Genomic DNA, 16503 nt, shown 5'->3' on the forward strand with positions numbered 1-16503 from the left:
TGGCAACTTTTTAAAAAATGACGGGGAATAAGTTAAGCATACTTCAACAGTTGCATGATATAAATTATTTATATGTTTTTATTGTATAAGTAAAATGAATGTTGATTTATGAAAATAAACACCACAGAGTTTAATCATATTTTCATTGTGTCTTACTGCGCCTGTGTTGCTTGATTCTGAGGAACTACTTTGTTTGGCGGAAGAGTAATATTTGTACTAATATATATTTTTAATATAATAGCTTATTTGCTGTGTTTTATTTTATGAAATAATGCTATGCAAATGAAGTAACCATTTTATAAAAGCAATAAGCCCCGCGAAGCAGTGGTGTTACAGTGCATTTTATAACAGCTAGGGTAACAACGCCCCTTAGCTATTGTAAAATGCACTGGTAACCCACTGCTTCTTGGGGCTTATGCTTTATTTTACTAACCGCAAATTATTGATATGTTTCCATGGACGTGTATGTATGGATAAATAACAAACAACAACAAAAATGTGTGATTATGAAAAGGAAAAATAGGAACTAGTTCAAAAGTGACAAATTCTTGAAATGTAATCTCTGTACTTCAAAGTAGTGTGTATACTAATAAATATTTTAATTTACAGTGTACAAAAAAATACTTGACAAACTTCATGAGTCATGTCTGTTTGTATAATAAGGTATTTTCCACAAGTTTGTAAACCCTTATGTTACAGTTTTGTAAACCTCAGTGATCAACTTGACTGTAAAGATATTTTAAAAAAGTATATAAATATACAAGGTATGATGGTCTAAACACGGAAAGGGGATTTCTTTGGTAGAGCATGACAACATGTATTTATGCTGTTCGGCTGTTGGGCCAATGATAGGTGGCCTTACACGTGATGCGTTATATGACGTCAGCGGGCCTGAAGGCGGAAGTAAGACAATCAACAACTGAACACGGAACAGCGTTTGGCGATATTAGTGGTTTCTTAGAAACAAACGGTCTCACGGTGATTGTGTGACTTTATAGAATATTAAACAGCATGTCTGTATTTGCTAAATGGTTCAGCAGCGGGGGAAAAAGCGGCAAAGCCCCAAGCCCACAAGAGGCGATCCAGAAACTCCGCGAGACAGAAGAGATGTTAACGAAGAAACAAGAATACTTAGAGCAAAAGATCGAAGGGGAACTATTAACAGCAAAGAAAAACGGCACGAAAAACAAACGAGGTATACATTTAAAGATAAACCTTCTCAGTATATTGCTCAGTTCACTCTGATTCTTTCTATTGAATAACTTTTAAAGATTTTTTTTACAACCTGTCTTCGGTTTCGGTGGTGTGGTCGTTGAGAAGCTACACCCATGGGTCTCATGAGTGCTAATCGAAATTCGAAAAAAAGTCTATGTTTAAATATCAGACCCATGTCCGATAAGAATTATAAGAACAAAAAATATAACATTCAGCCTCTTTGTCATGTTGCATTTAGGAGTTTGGCCTGGCTGACTGAATGCCATAGTCTTAAGTTCTGTCATTAGTGTCATGTGGTGTGTTGTGAAAGACCTGCCAATGAGACAGGAAACATGGTAAACCATATAGAATGTTTTATCTTAAGTCTATAATCTTATGGGGACCACTGATCTACTGACAGTTAAAATAAGAATCAAGACATTTCTTCTGTTTCTACTTGTTGTAAGGAGTTGCACGTCTCTTTAATTGTGTGTGTTCGTGCACTAAAATGGTACTCAGAGCATCAGTTCAGTTGTACTGATAAGAGGTGGGCATAGCATTTGATGATGATCTTTCCGGAGGACATGCGTCTCAAATTAATAGCACATTTATGTGCTTGACTCACACCATTACCTTACTGGCCCTTGCAACCAGTTTGTCCAGTTTTTTTTCTGTGAAACTGGTTAGTTGTTTGAACCATACCACAATAAAGAAAGACAGGATAAGCTAAAGATAAGAGTAGAATTATAGTACAGAAACAAATTGTCTTTCAAACATTATAAGAATTAATTTTCCTTAGGAAAGGAGTTGTTGTTCCTTTTAACAAATAGCATTAGTGTTCCCGTTAACATTATCAAGGTATTAATAATCAGTGTTCGAATTAAGGGGGACAGGGGTGGTCCCGGACCTCCTGTTAGCATTGAGGGACCCCCTTTAAAGCAAAGTCCCCGGTTTTTATTAACACGCCCACATTTTGGGAATTTAGCTTATTCACCGTATCCCCCAGAGTTACATAAGTCCATACATGCCTTTCTCATCTCTGTGCTTGCTGTAACTCTGTCTGATGCAGCCCCTGCTAGCTTAGCTTAGCACAGAGACTGGAAGTGAATGGCTCCAGCTAGCATACTGCTCCCTATAAGTGACAAAATAACGCGAACAGTTTCCTATATGTGCTGTGATTTGTATAGTCACACCGTGTACATATAACAAGGTCATATGAGACACAGCCATCTTTTAACAGTATATACTGGGAACTATATTCTCAGAAGGTGAAGCACTTCTACTTTTGCACAACTCTGACCGAACTCTCTGCTCCTCACCAGGGGGCTTCTCGGGTTGCTGCGAGCAAATCACTCTGCCAAATTAGCAGTGCTTCGCCTTCTGAGAATATAGTTCCCAGAATGTATACTGTTAAAAGATTGCTGTGTCTCATGTGACCTTTTATTTGTACACGGTGTGATTATTCAAATCACAACACATAAATAGGAAAATGTTCGTGTTATTTTGTCACTTATTGGGAGCAGTATGCTAGCTGGAGCCATTCATTTCCAGTCTCTGTGCTAAGCTAGCGGGGGCTGCATTAGACAGAGTTACAGCACGCACTGAGATGAGAAAGGTATGTATGGACTCATGTAACTCTGGGGGATACGGTGAATAAGCTAAATTCCCAAAATGTGGGCGTGTTCATTTAAAATACTACATGACTTTAAAAATTCTGCTGTAGTGCCACAAAGCGATACTGTCCATTATTTGTCCCAATAAACTAATCCAAAAGATTTCTGTCTGAAATAAATGTAAACTCTCAAATGCACCTTATGCTGTTTTTTGGAGGAATTGACAGATTGTTACATTTAGATTTAGGATTGGGTTAGGGGTTTTCAAAAAATATTCTCTCACTATTTTTTACACTAATTTGAGGGGTAAAAAATGGTTAGGGTTTTAGGCAAGGGTAATTTGGGGTATCTTACTTTGCTTCAAATCCGTTTAATCCTGGCCTCAGGCCATTCAGAAACACCTGTCAGTTGGCAGAAGACAACTCATTAAATGCCATGTCAATATTTTTAACAAAGCCCCCTAAGTGCATAGCGGGTTTTTTGGTCAACTTTGAGTGAAACTCTCAGCTCATCAGGGTCACTTTGGCGGTCCATTCACAGTGGAGGAGGGGCGGAACAAATATCACAACATCCAATCTGCACATTGTTCAGAGACTGATAAACAAAACTATCATAGCAACCAAAGCACTCAGGTGATCAAGGGCTGCCAAGTGTCCACAGTCGGTGTCCGCCTTGCATTTTCAGCCGAGTTTAAACACCTTGTTGTACACGACCCCTTAGGGGGTTTTGTATCTGAACTCTTCATTTGTTCTCTAGAGTTTTGATAATCAAATATTTCCATGTTAAAATCAAACAGACTTGGAAAGGGAATGACAATGCAATTTTTTGTAATTGAGAATACAAATGTGATGCTGTGAATGTGTATTGAGTTTGCTGCCTTTTGACAGCTGCTTTACAGGCTCTGAAAAGAAAGAAGCGATATGAGAAGCAGCTTGCTCAGATCGATGGCACTCTTTCCACAATTGAGTTCCAGCGAGAGGCTTTAGAAAATGCGAATACTAACACAGAGGTGCTGAAGAACATGGGCTTTGCCGCCAAGGCCATGAAGACAGCTCATGAGAACATGTAAGATATTATTAAACATTTCAAATTGTAAAATGTATAACTCGCACAGAACACAGTGACTAAATGTACATTCTAATCTTATTAAAACTATGTTGTCTTTTTTTTTGCAGGGATCTAGATAAAGTGGATGACCTCATGCAAGACATCACAGAGCAACAGGAGTTGGCACAGGAAATTTCAGATGCTATTTCAAGGCCTGTCGGCTTTGGAGAAGAATTTGATGAGGTATGTGAAAGTGGAGTCTGCTTAGTCCCTTATACAGCAACATGGCATACATGATCCACAAATGAAGTTATTACAAAGGCTTTTACTTCATTTTGATTGAGCAATATAATTTTTCCTTTTTAGGATGACCTGTTGGCTGAACTTGAAGAGTTGGAGCAAGAGGAGCTAGACAAGAACCTGCTGGAAATTGGTGGCACAGAGGATGTACCTCTGCCCAGTGTGCCTTCAAACCCATTACCCAAAAAAACAGGTGTTTTTCTATTTAGTAGCTATCAGCACATTCACATTGCTTTTAAAAGTGATTTTTTTAAATTGACATGCAGAAAGTGTTTCTCTCTTTATTACTCGATATCACTGAATTAAAGGTGTCATGAAACCTTATGTCACCTGACAGCCCTAGGCGCTAGACAACATGTGACTACAATCTGCAGATTCTTTTTTCAGACAATGCAAAGACTGTGACACTTTAATTTTTAGTTTTATAAGTAATTAGTTGTACAAGAACGTTGTTTTTGTATCACTGCTTTTAAAAACAGTGAGGTGATATCCTGCTCCTAACCTGCTTCATCTTTGACATTGATTGTATATTTTTAGGGTGGGGTTTTGTTTAGTGGTTTTGGTAAGGATCCAGATAAGCTAACATCAGTTACAAATCCTGTGATTAAAATCCACAGTATGGCTGACTATTGTTAATTTTTATGTTGTGGATATCGCAATATCATATTTTATACTGTAAATTCCTGTAACCTATCAAGGCAATGGTACTAAATACTTTATCATTGATCCCATTACTAAAAAAGGTTTTATTTCATTTTTGAATGCCTATTAATTAAATCAGAAGGCTGATCATGCAGTTTTAACTAAAGTTGAAAAATACATAAAAAGTCACCAATACATAAGTTGTTTGAACATAATTGTGTGTCGCCTGTGTGTGTACACAGCCAACCTGTAATGAAAAACATCTGCTCCCCTTCTTTTCAAATCTCTGTAAAACTTCAACAGTCTCATGGGACAAACTGATGTGCTGCGTCAGACACCGCTAACTTCCATACTATATAGTAGGCAAAAAAGTAGAAGAGGCGAGTAGTATGTCTGTATGCGTAGCATTCGAAAAACAGTAGGTGAAAAGTACCCAGATGACCTACTACAATTCGGCAAGATCCCGAAGTGTTCATTTGTTGGACACTTTACTATCCCGTGGGCGCCTGGGAGAGGATTTATCTAATAAAAAAGAAGAAGATGTGTTGTTTATTCAAAAATGTTCAAAAGCGGTAACACGACTCTATTCAAATGCAAATACATATTTTAAGCGGCTGTCCCTTGTGGTTACCTTGCACTTGTTCAACATCATTCCAGTTAACAACTAACTTGTTGTTATGATGAAGTATGTCACGTAATGTGTCAACATGAATTAATTCATACCATATTTCAACTATATAGTACCTACTGTTTTAACTGTTGATTAGTAAGTATTTCATCTAATTCAGTACCTACTGTCACCGGATGCGATTTTGGTGAAGCATTGGTGTTTTCTGAACAAACTGATGTCACTAGTCTGCACAAGCCCCACCCACAACTGTCCAAAGAACTCAGTTAGTTTTTTTTTTTAATAATTTATTACCGCACGCTCATTATGAATTATGAAGTAAGGACATTGTCTTATTAAAATGTTTTTGGAATAGATAACAGTAAATGGGGCAGGAAGCAGCAGGTCAATTGCAATAAAAGAGAGACAAACAAAAACAGCACTTTTTCTGCACACCCAAAAATGGGCTTTTTCAACATGGCATTCTGGGGACACCTGAGACTAAAATTACATCTTGAAAAATTGCCGTATTAGGTGACCTTTAAAATAGTTACATATAAGACTTGGTTTAAAAAAAAGCAAAATGCTCTGAAGATTTCCACATAAACCTCTTTGTTTCTTTTTGTTTCTCCAGTCCCAAAAAAGAGAGAAGAGGAGGATGAGGATGACATGGAAGAGCTTAAGGCATGGGCAATGTGAACTTACCACAGACTAAAAGACTCTCTTGCTTGTCGTGGTTAGGTTATATGCGCAAACCTGAGCACCTTCAGAGGGTTAACACTACAAATCACAGTATGGCTAAAAGAAGTCAAGAGAAACAAGATTTACAAATGCAAATGGATATGAAAGTAAACCAGACAATGCAATCTGATTACATAAGATGTAAGATGATCCATATAACATTTGGCCGTGATTAATGAAATAATGCATTGTGGTTTCTAATCTTCCCTCTTTTCATACAGTTCATTTGAATTCTTTACACTTTGGACACTGTTAGTTTTGTTATAGAATAAAGCATGTTTGCTGACGCACATCATTTACGTGCTATGCTTTCCAAATGACCTAACTCATCTGACAAAAAATAGATTTGGTACTTGTTGTTTACTACAGTCTTTGATCCCTATCTGTTCATCATATTTAGTACCTCCAGCTGAATATATTTTGTATTTCTTTATAACTGATAAAAAAACTCCCTTATAGACTGCCCATCATGTTTTTTTTTTTTTTTTTTTTTTTTGGTGCAGAGTCCAAACCTTTGCCGAAAATTACATATTTAATGGCAGGTCAGTCCTGTTATGCATTTTCTGGCCTTATACATTAATGTGCTGAGGATTTTATCCGGCAGTAGATGGTTGTAATTATTAAAAAAATAATAATAATATAAACTATATTACATTTTTCTTTTCTCATTTTGGAGCATACAGTTTGGTTTGTTTTTTGAAAGAAAAAAAATGCTGTATTTGTTCAGGTCAATGCATAAGCATATATGTACATTTGTATGATTGACAATTTTCAGATGGCTTTAAAGATCATTAAACTTTTGGATTCCTTCTAGTGTTGTTAGTCGTTCTGTGGTGTTTTAAAAACCATATCATTCATCTTGATGCTCGCACTTAAGCATATAAGAATGCATCTGCTGTACCATGTGCCTTAATTTTCCATATGCTTATGCAACCTGAGTGGGTTGATCTGTAAGTGACTGTGTGTAATGCCAGATAACAGAATGCTAGGATTTACGGGATAAGTGGAATGATACATGCACTGAATCTAGTTTCTATAGTTATGCATTTTCTTATGACTGACATGCCTATCAAGTCCCCTTTTCGTTCTGTAATCCCTTTGCTAAGTTTGGGGTTTTGGGATGGTTTATTATGTTCAATAAAGCACATTGCTGTCATGTTTAAAAATCACTTGTGGCATTTTTTTTTTAATAAGCATATATGAAGAGGTTGCAAAACAAGATAAACATGTTTTGACAAAAATGTTAAAAAAGGAGTTATTATTATGTTATCAAGTTATTGTTCTGTTTCATGGTGCTACTTAGCTGTATTTTTAAGTTATAAAGGTTTAAATCAAAATGCACAACCAAAAAACGAGATTACTGAAAAATTTATATTATTATTATTGAGTAATGTCGTTTTGCAACGAAACTCTACATATGTTCCCAGGGACTCGAACTGACATTCTTTGGGCTGCTAACGTAATGCTTTAACAGAAGTACAACAGGAAAGATTAAAACAAACAAAGCCTGTGTACACATCGGTGTGTTGTATTCATAAAAAAAAATGATTTTGTGTCGCTTCTTGTTCAACTAGCTTTGCAGAAAAACTGCTTTAAAGAAAATATATAGTTACTTCCTGCCTAAGTAATTATCATATTTTTATTTTACTCCCTTTTCTGTTTTTCTTTTGTGTGTTTTTTTTTTTTTTTTTAGTATTTATGTTAAAAAAATAAAAAAGACATCAAAAAGCTTCCTTTGCTGACGTCATGTACAGTCGCATGGTAATGTCGTACTCGTGACGAAATCACTTGTCGTCGGAAGAACGCACGCGCCCTAAGCTTTTTGCTGATGCAAGAGTGAAAATCGGAAGCCGAGTTAAACGTGTTTTTGAAACTGAGCAAGCCAAAAATCTTTTTTGATTCAGCCATCATGTCAGAAGACGAGGTATTGTGGTGCTTTATTAATGTATTTTGCCTCTTTTCACAGGCGTCTGGAAATATTCAGTCACGTTGTGACATTGTGCTAAGAGATAAAGCGCTTCAGTTACAATGCAGACTTTAACGCCCGACATGTTTCATATAAAACTAGGCGTGTTTCTAATTTATTTAAACAAGAAGAATTGCGGTATCGATGCATTGTTTTTACTTCGATTTGATTGAATTAAGACTTGTTTATTGCCTAAACAATAACCCAGTTCAGCAGTGTATGAATTTCTTCATCACAGTGAAGACTTGAGCAAATAATTATGATTGTGATCACGTGTCCTCAGATTTTATTCGACCCCAGCACAACCAAGAAAAAGAAGAAGAAGAAGAAGCCCTTCATGGTGGATGAGGATGGAGATGGGCAGGGAGAGGAGGTTCAACAGCCTGAGCAGCATGAGGTTGAGCCTGATGCCAGAGAGGAGCCAGAGATGGAGCTAGAAGAGGATGAGTTTAAGAAAAAGGGTGAGATGAATGATCCTAATATGAGTATGCAATACTTTCTCTTTTAGATTTATACCTTGTTTAAATGCATTTAAGCAAGAGAGTATAGCAGGTTTGGGCCTTGGCAATTTATAGCACAGTTTGTCTCCATAGAGCCTTTGGATGATTTGGACGATCTGAATTTCTTTAATCAGAAGAAAAAGAAGAAGAAGCCGAAGAAAACAATAGACAACGACATTGAAGAAGGCATGAAGGTTAGTTCTTACCAGTGAAATAAATACAGGTGTCAAAAACATACCTTCTAAGCACGTTTTCTTGAGGGTTATGTAAGATTTGAATAATCATCTTGTAATTGTAAAGGCTATTGACTCTTCAATTTGATTGTAATGGTGACCAGGAGCTAAAAATTGAAGGAGAAGTGCTGCAGGAGGAGGCGGTGGTGGAGGATGAAGATTTAGACCTGATGCTACGAGGAAAGAAAAAGAAACCTAAAAAAGTGGAATTTGCTGACGAAAGTGACATTGTGGAAAAAGATGACGGTATGGAGACGGACACAGTTTGATTTATTGGTTATTGTTTGAAAAATATTTTTAGGAATAATGTATTAACCAGACATCGTGACAATAACTACATAATACTAAACCAAACTGGCCACAGTAATGCCCGAAGTGTACTCGGGCCGTTCCCATATCCATGTGTCGAGCGTGCGCAAGACGGACACGGAAGTAAAGTCTATATATAAAGTATTTTTCCTGCGGCCGAACTATGTATTAAGTTGTTTCCAATAAGAGCACCCTCCTTTAAAATACTTTTTTTTTGTACGCACTCAGCAACATTGTTTTGCCGAAAAAAGCACCTCTTGGCATTATGCCCCCCTCATTGAAGTAATCCTAAATCATGACTTATAGTTCTGAGTAGGACCTACGCCATATCTACACCACAGGCTGGTGTACCCTGGGGGATATTCCTGAAAGCTGGTTATGTGACATACCCGGGTATGTTTGAATTAGAAAAATGTTTATGTATTCCCCATGTGCGGGCATTAACTCTCCGTTACCATTAGGAGGTTGACTTAACCAACTCTTATATCAGGTGTTTTGGAATCGACATGACCAGGGTCAGGAGATTTTGGATTTATCAACCAAAAATTTAGGGTTTGGCTGACGGTAAGTTAACCCCGCTTTCTGGAATACACCCCTGATATGCACCTCATATGCACCTCTTCAAACATGTAGCGATACATCAATTTTACATGGACGCAAGCACTGTGATTGGTTTTTTAGAATCCCTGGCTCAGGTTAAAAAAATAATTTCCTCATATACATTTTTGCTTGCAGCAGTAAACACAAAGATTGACCAAGCTGTGCAGCTATATTTAAAGGCGGGGTGCATGATCAATTTGACATCTGAAATCACCTAAACAAATTTGAAATTTGTTAGACCTGCCCCACACATACGCCACCCAGGCAATGATGTACGTTAGTAAACAGCTACAAGTGTGTTTTGATACTCGGCCTGACTTTCTTTTCCAAAGCGTTTCTCAAAAATCAGACACCCTGCCTTTAACTCAAACTGCAACAAAAGTCACTGTCTATTTACCCTAATCACTGCTGATGTGTCACCAACAACATACACAAATAAAGCTGCCACGTTTTTGATTTTTGGACAGATACTGTGTGTACACCTGTAATATGCCAGTTGATTCTGCGTTCTTGCTATGTGCATGTGTAATTGCACGGTGACGCAAAAAACAATGCAGTAGTATAGACCTTTCTCACAACTTCCGTATTTATGACCGGAACTATGCAATCGTCGCGGAAATCTACTTCCTCCGCAGTCAAGGCAATGTAAAAAGCCGTATCTGTTCCATCAATTCCCTGTTGATGGTGAAGTTATACAGAAGTGGATTCAGGCTATTCGGCGAGACTTATAATGTGTCGTTTTAGTTAACAGTTCAGTAACAGTTATACTCGCTCTCTACTTACCTAGAAATTTATTGACAAATTCTTCATGGAAAAAGTTTTACTCCATTAGTCGTGTCACATCAGCAAATGTAATATTTGGCAAATCCGTTAACGAAGTTTTGTAGACTCTTTGATCCATTTTAAACTTGCCCGGGTTTATGTTTTTCTAGTGTGTTGACGCTTGACAGGAACTCCGCTTACACGACGATTACGTATTTCCGGTTACTGTGAGAAAGGTCTATAAATGAAAACTAAAGCATAGCCTACGGCTTAGGTCATACGCAAAACTCCTATTCAACCTTAACCCCTTATCTAATCCCAACCATAGTAGGAAATGGAGGAGCAGGGGTGCTTTTCTTGGCATTACACTGTATAACTTTTGAAGAACTCATAAATGGCTGTGTAAAAAATTATCCCCCATTCCCTTAAATAGGGTACTATTTAAGGGAAGATAAATAGTATATCATAGTGGACATTATTAAGTACACTCATTCATCCCCACAATGCACAATAATGAGTGTTTAATTATTCCTAATATTATTTACAGTCACAGAAGATGAGAAAAACACTGATGGCATCACATTCAGCTCCCAGTCGGGTCCGGCATGGGCAGGTTCAGAGAGAGACTACACATATGATGAGGTATTATAATGATTTTGATGAGGAATATTACCTCTGCACTTCCACATGTGTTATAGTCTACTCAAAGCTTCTGAAGTATATTTGCTTAAGGCTGGAGTGCCATTGTGTTTGTGTTTTTACAGTTGTTGAGCCGAGTGTTTAACATCATGAGGGAGAAGAATCCTGATATGGTGGCAGGTGAAAAGAGGAAGTTTGTGATGAAGCCGCCTCAGGTTGTCCGAGTTGGGACCAAGAAAACATCCTTTGTCAACTTTACGGACATCTGCAAACTGTGAGTCCAAACATACAGCTTTCAAATCAACAGTTTAAAGATAAAGATAAATACAAACAACTGCACTGTTGTACAACAAATTGAATCTCGTCAAATTGACTTATGTAAATGTAACAAATTAATTCTTAATATTATTGCCTTTTTACTACAATACAATACAACACATTTAAAAAAAAAACTGGTATTTAACCAAAGTGCTTTACATAAGCAAGAGTTTATCGTTGATATAATCTACATTGGTGTTGTTTACTATATGTTTGCTTACCTGCAGGTTGCATCGACAGCCTAAACATCTTTTGGCGTTCCTGTTAGCCGAGTTAGGAACAAGGTATTCCTTAAACTTCATTTCATTGCATAGTTGTTTAAAGCCGGAACAGTGACCTTGTAAATAATTTGTTTGCTTATTTTAGTGGATCCATAGATGGAAATAATCAGCTTGTGATCAAAGGACGCTTTCAACAGAAACAAATAGAAAACGTTTTGAGAAGATATATAAGTAAGTCGAGGAGATATTACATGTTTTGCTGTATATGATTATATTAAATCATTACCGTAATGAAGAAGCTGCCGTTCTAAACCCCATGTTTTGTTTTCACAGAGGAATACGTGACATGTCATACCTGCCGCTCACCAGATACAACTCTGCAGAAAGACACACGTCTTTATTTCCTGCAGTGTGAAACCTGTCACTCACGTTGCTCTGTGGCCAGCATTAAAACCGGCTTCCAGGCTGTCACTGGAAAAAGAGCCCAGCTTCGAGCCAAAGCCAACTAATACAATTTCAATATTCTGGTTTCTTGCCCACATCAATGCTCTGCCTCTTTTGCTGACGACAAGGCAAAATCCATCCATGCTACTGTCTTCTGAAGTGGGTGGACTGATCCAGTGTGTGATCCTCTGGAATAAACTTTTAAAAGTTTTGGGTGTCATTTCTATGAATATATGTGAAGGCGAACCTAAAGGGTCTGTAGCGTTCAGGCTGCCTCTGCTTTACCTGTTTTGTTAATCTAATTATTATACATAGTTTTTTCTGCATTCAGGATATCGACAGTAAAGCAAATTTGGTGAATTTATACTCTTAGAGCAGTATTTATATTTCAGAGAAATATGCAGGGATATTATTGGATGGAAAAGAAAAGATTTACACATTATCCTTTGTGTTTTTGAAACAGCTTGTCATATCAGACTGTCATTTATTAAAGGCAAAGTGAATAGTCTCAAAATATGTTTTCATAGATAAGTCTCCTCATGCACAATCTCTGTGTTAAAGGTGAGTGCTCAGAGATTGTATTTGGGGATTGTTTCAACAGTTTAACAAAAGTATGAATCGCCTTTGAGTTACAATACTATAGAACTACAAATTGTGTTGTTTCATTATTATAACAATGTTTGGGCAAGAGATGTCCGGCCATGTTTCAAAGTTCTTAGATAAAAAAAAAAATGGCTTGTTGTTCACATTTGAAAGATTTTTTTTTTAATAAAGTCATTTTGTGGAATAATTTTTTGGTAATCATATTTACACCTGGTGTTAAAATCAATCTTGATGGATATGATCACTACTTATTTCCTTAGTACTACTCAACATGGTTGTTAAATGTGTTTGTGAACACTTGTTAGTGTAAAAAAAAAGGGTTGTTGTAACCACTTATTTAAAATTGATTACCTAAACCTCCAATGACATCAAACCCTGGATTCTCTGCAATAGAGAAAATTGGAATTTGGACAATAAATCACAATGTATGCATTTATTTTAAGGCTAAATCTGATGTGTGATGGCCCCAAAAATAAAAATTCTGTCATCCTTTATTCACTCTCATGTCGTTACAAATCTGCATAAATGTCTTTGTTTTGATAAGAGAAATGTTTGTATCCAAACTGTTTATGGACCCCATTTACTTACATAGTATTCTTTAATCCTACTATTTAAGTGAATGTGGTCCACGAACGGTTTAGTTACAAATATTTCTCTAAATATCTTCCTTTGTGTTCATCAGAAAAAAAAAATTATGTGGGTTTTTAACAACATGAGAGTGAATAAATAATGACAGAATTTTCATTTTTGGGGGAACTATCCTTTTAATTGCATAAGCTGCTGCTTCCACATGCTTTTTTCATACATTTGGCATTTAGAAATGATCAAAATCATATATGTCTCGATTTTAAACAACATAACATTGTTTAAAGAGACTTGTTAAAGATTGTGCATGAGGTGTGCTCTACTCCTTTGAAATAAATCTATTTGATAATTTTGCGGGTTTTTTTCTGGACAGGGATTAGATTTGTCCTAGACTAAAATAAATGTAAGAGCTGTCCAAACTGAAATCAACCTCGCACTGACATATCTTAAAAAAATACATCAGTGCTCTTTGTTTTGCCTCAAAATGCACACAAGTAATGTTTTTAGTAAGGCATGTTTACTAAAGCCAGTTATATTTCCTAGTTAAACTAATCCCTGTCTGGGAAACCACCCCTAGAAGTTCAGATGTTAATCAGTACAACAGATTCAAAGTGAAACTTCTAACCTTCCATTATTCATATCTTTAAAGACATACAGTACTAAGGGCCAAAACAGTGACTGTGAACTTAAAGTTTGTTTTGGTGTTAACAAAAAGCAATCACACTTTTCACAAGAAAATGCACTTTATTATTAAGCTGTTTCAGTTCAAATTCCTCTGTTAGAAGCTAAATGTTCCTAAATGCTGTTTAACAAAAAGGGTAGAATATCTGTCTGGGTTCTGGGCTGGGTTTACTATCAGCCTGACCTGCAACCTATTGATATACCATTTCGGCCTCTTATGCAGATGTTAACTCTGTCCATCTTATTTTTACAAGAATGTCACGTGCTTTATGGAACTAGTGTGCTAACACAACAATGAAGAGGTGACGTAAGCTGCTCTGTATTTGACTACTGGATGAAAAAGCCCTTATAGTTCATTTCTTTCTATATAAAGAAATTCCGCTTTTTATCAGAATCGTCTATTTGTGCACTTGTTCTTTAAATGCACACAAAAGATGAATTAGATAAGCGACGACCGTGGATCACATTCAAATTGTGTCTGTGAGTACTGAATATGGAACCCGTATGAGGCAGTCACCAGGGGCCGGTTGCACCAGCTGTGCGTAAGTTACAACGTAGCTTAGTTACGACGTAAATAGGCACTAAGTTACAACTTACGCACTACTAAATGTTTTTGCGTTGCACCATTAAACTTAGTTTAAACGTAACAATACGTTGTAACTAAATATTTACGGAAGCCCCTGTCCATGAATAACGTTTGGAATAAGATGTCATCCAGATTATATAACATCGATGAGCTCGTATTAATTATGAAGAGCCGCAAATTCGTCAACGACTTTTCAAGAACTGTTTAATTTTCTGTGTATCCATCAATTAAAATAAGATTTAAAATTTCTTCCTGTTTATTTTCTCTTCCATGTGTGGGATATATATTTTCAATTAAAAGTGTAATGTTTTGAGTTCGATAACATATGCTTTAACGTCTTTTTTTAACTTTCAGTTTAGGCGAGACTTTCGCCCTGTCCCAAATGGCACACTCTGGACTTGTGGTCCTCCTCAGAGTCCACACTTTGATGACATCACGTAGTCCAGACTTTAGGGACCCTTGATGCGAGTCCACGTGGGTGCACCGGAGTCGTATTTTGGGACAGACTCGAGCATCACACCGGAAATAGGTAGAGAAGTTGCCCGTCAGTGTGAACTCCTCCCTTCCGTCGTCTGATTGGTCTGATTGCCCTTTCGCAAGGACTTCTGGGTTGGCAAAGTGCACGAAGCCTGCTGCAGTGCGGGCTTCGCTGAAGACCGCATCAAGGGGGCAAAGGAGGCGCTGATGAGCACACTTCAAAGCGTAAAAATGACAGATGGGACACCCTACGGACTCGTAGACTAAGCGAGAACGCGCAATTTAAGGCTACGAGACCGAAAGTCCACATGAAGTGCGCCATTTGGGACAGGGCCAAGAATGAGTTTGAAATAACGTACTGTTCAGACTATTTCCTGCTTGCCCATTATAAGGCTTGTGATTGGGTTAAGGAAAATAAACGTCATTCTATGCGACAACGCATTACTTTATGGAGAGCTTACGACCTACTAGCTACGTTCTTCCTTAAGAACAAGTGGTGCAACCGAATTAAGTAAAGAGTTAGTTATAAACTAGCTAGTAGTTACTAAGCCTCTAGTTTGGACTTTACGTCCCAGTTTAAGTAAGAACTTACGAACGACTGGTGCAACCCTACCCTGGAGTCTTATGACGGTTGGCAAACCAGCTATTTACTGACAACGTGTTAATACTTACGTATCTTAATGATTCTCTAAAAAATGTATCCGTTGTATTCTGTGCGATGAATCAACACATGTTCATAAGATGGCACTTATTTTTTGGCCAAGTTATTAAAACAAACAAAATGCTAAATATTTAGCTAACATTATGTTATTCAAAGAGTCACAAGCAGTGGGTTTGAGTTGCATTTAATAAAAAATATTTGTTACAATTGTCAAAATTGTCTAAATATTTATTTTTATAACTCATGTGGTTAGGGTGATCAGAAATGAATGAATGAATCAATCAATAACTTACATTTACAAGTTAGTTTGACAGTGATAGCATAAAAACAAGACAATTTAAGTGGTTCTGCTTTTATTAATCACAAATTACTGAATGACTGAAAATGCAGCGAACACATTTTGAAAAGTAAACGTTTTTATCCTGATTGCAGCAGGTAAACCACGCGATCCGGCGTCTTTTCGTCAGCTCCTGCACCGGCTTCCCTTGTTTGTTCCACGAATAAAAGCTGAAAAAACGTATTCCGTTGTTCAGTTTCTTTCCTGAACGATCGCGTGACCTGCTTGATCGAGCAGTACTGACCAAACATATCGAAGTTTATTAAAATCTCAACTGAAAATACAAAAACAACCTCCAACACATGAACTCCAATACAGCGGGATAGGACGCGATCCTGCAAATATGGCGGATTATCATAATGCAATACCGCGTGACGTCAACTCCACATTCCCAATTGTATATGTTTACTACAGTAAATATATAATGCTAGTGAAAG

The 16503-nt window shown here is 37.1% G+C and overlaps 3 protein-coding genes across 3 annotated transcripts in view; all 3 read left to right on the forward strand.

Annotated features, from left to right (window-relative positions):
- nudt18 (nudix (nucleoside diphosphate linked moiety X)-type motif 18) overlaps positions 1 to 16503 on the forward strand; it is a 173797-nt gene that overhangs the window by 28489 nt on the left and 128805 nt on the right. The window lies entirely within an intron of this gene.
- Positions 872 to 7313, forward strand: chmp4bb (charged multivesicular body protein 4Bb). Its single transcript, XM_065247505.1, has 5 exons — positions 872 to 1195; positions 3695 to 3872; positions 3983 to 4097; positions 4221 to 4347; positions 6038 to 7313. The coding sequence occupies exons 1-5, from the start codon at positions 1012 to 1014 to the stop codon at positions 6100 to 6102; spliced, it is 669 nt and encodes a 222-aa protein (XP_065103577.1). The 5' UTR covers positions 872 to 1011; the 3' UTR covers positions 6103 to 7313.
- Positions 7912 to 13233, forward strand: LOC135729684 (eukaryotic translation initiation factor 2 subunit 2-like). Its single transcript, XM_065247506.2, has 9 exons — positions 7912 to 8068; positions 8394 to 8571; positions 8704 to 8804; positions 8948 to 9089; positions 11062 to 11156; positions 11279 to 11427; positions 11699 to 11755; positions 11838 to 11923; positions 12026 to 13233. The coding sequence occupies exons 1-9, from the start codon at positions 8054 to 8056 to the stop codon at positions 12199 to 12201; spliced, it is 999 nt and encodes a 332-aa protein (XP_065103578.1). The 5' UTR covers positions 7912 to 8053; the 3' UTR covers positions 12202 to 13233.

The sequence above is a fragment of the Paramisgurnus dabryanus genome, chromosome 11, assembly GCF_030506205.2.
Source record: "Paramisgurnus dabryanus chromosome 11, PD_genome_1.1, whole genome shotgun sequence".
Taxonomy (NCBI): Eukaryota; Metazoa; Chordata; class Actinopteri; order Cypriniformes; family Cobitidae; genus Paramisgurnus; species Paramisgurnus dabryanus.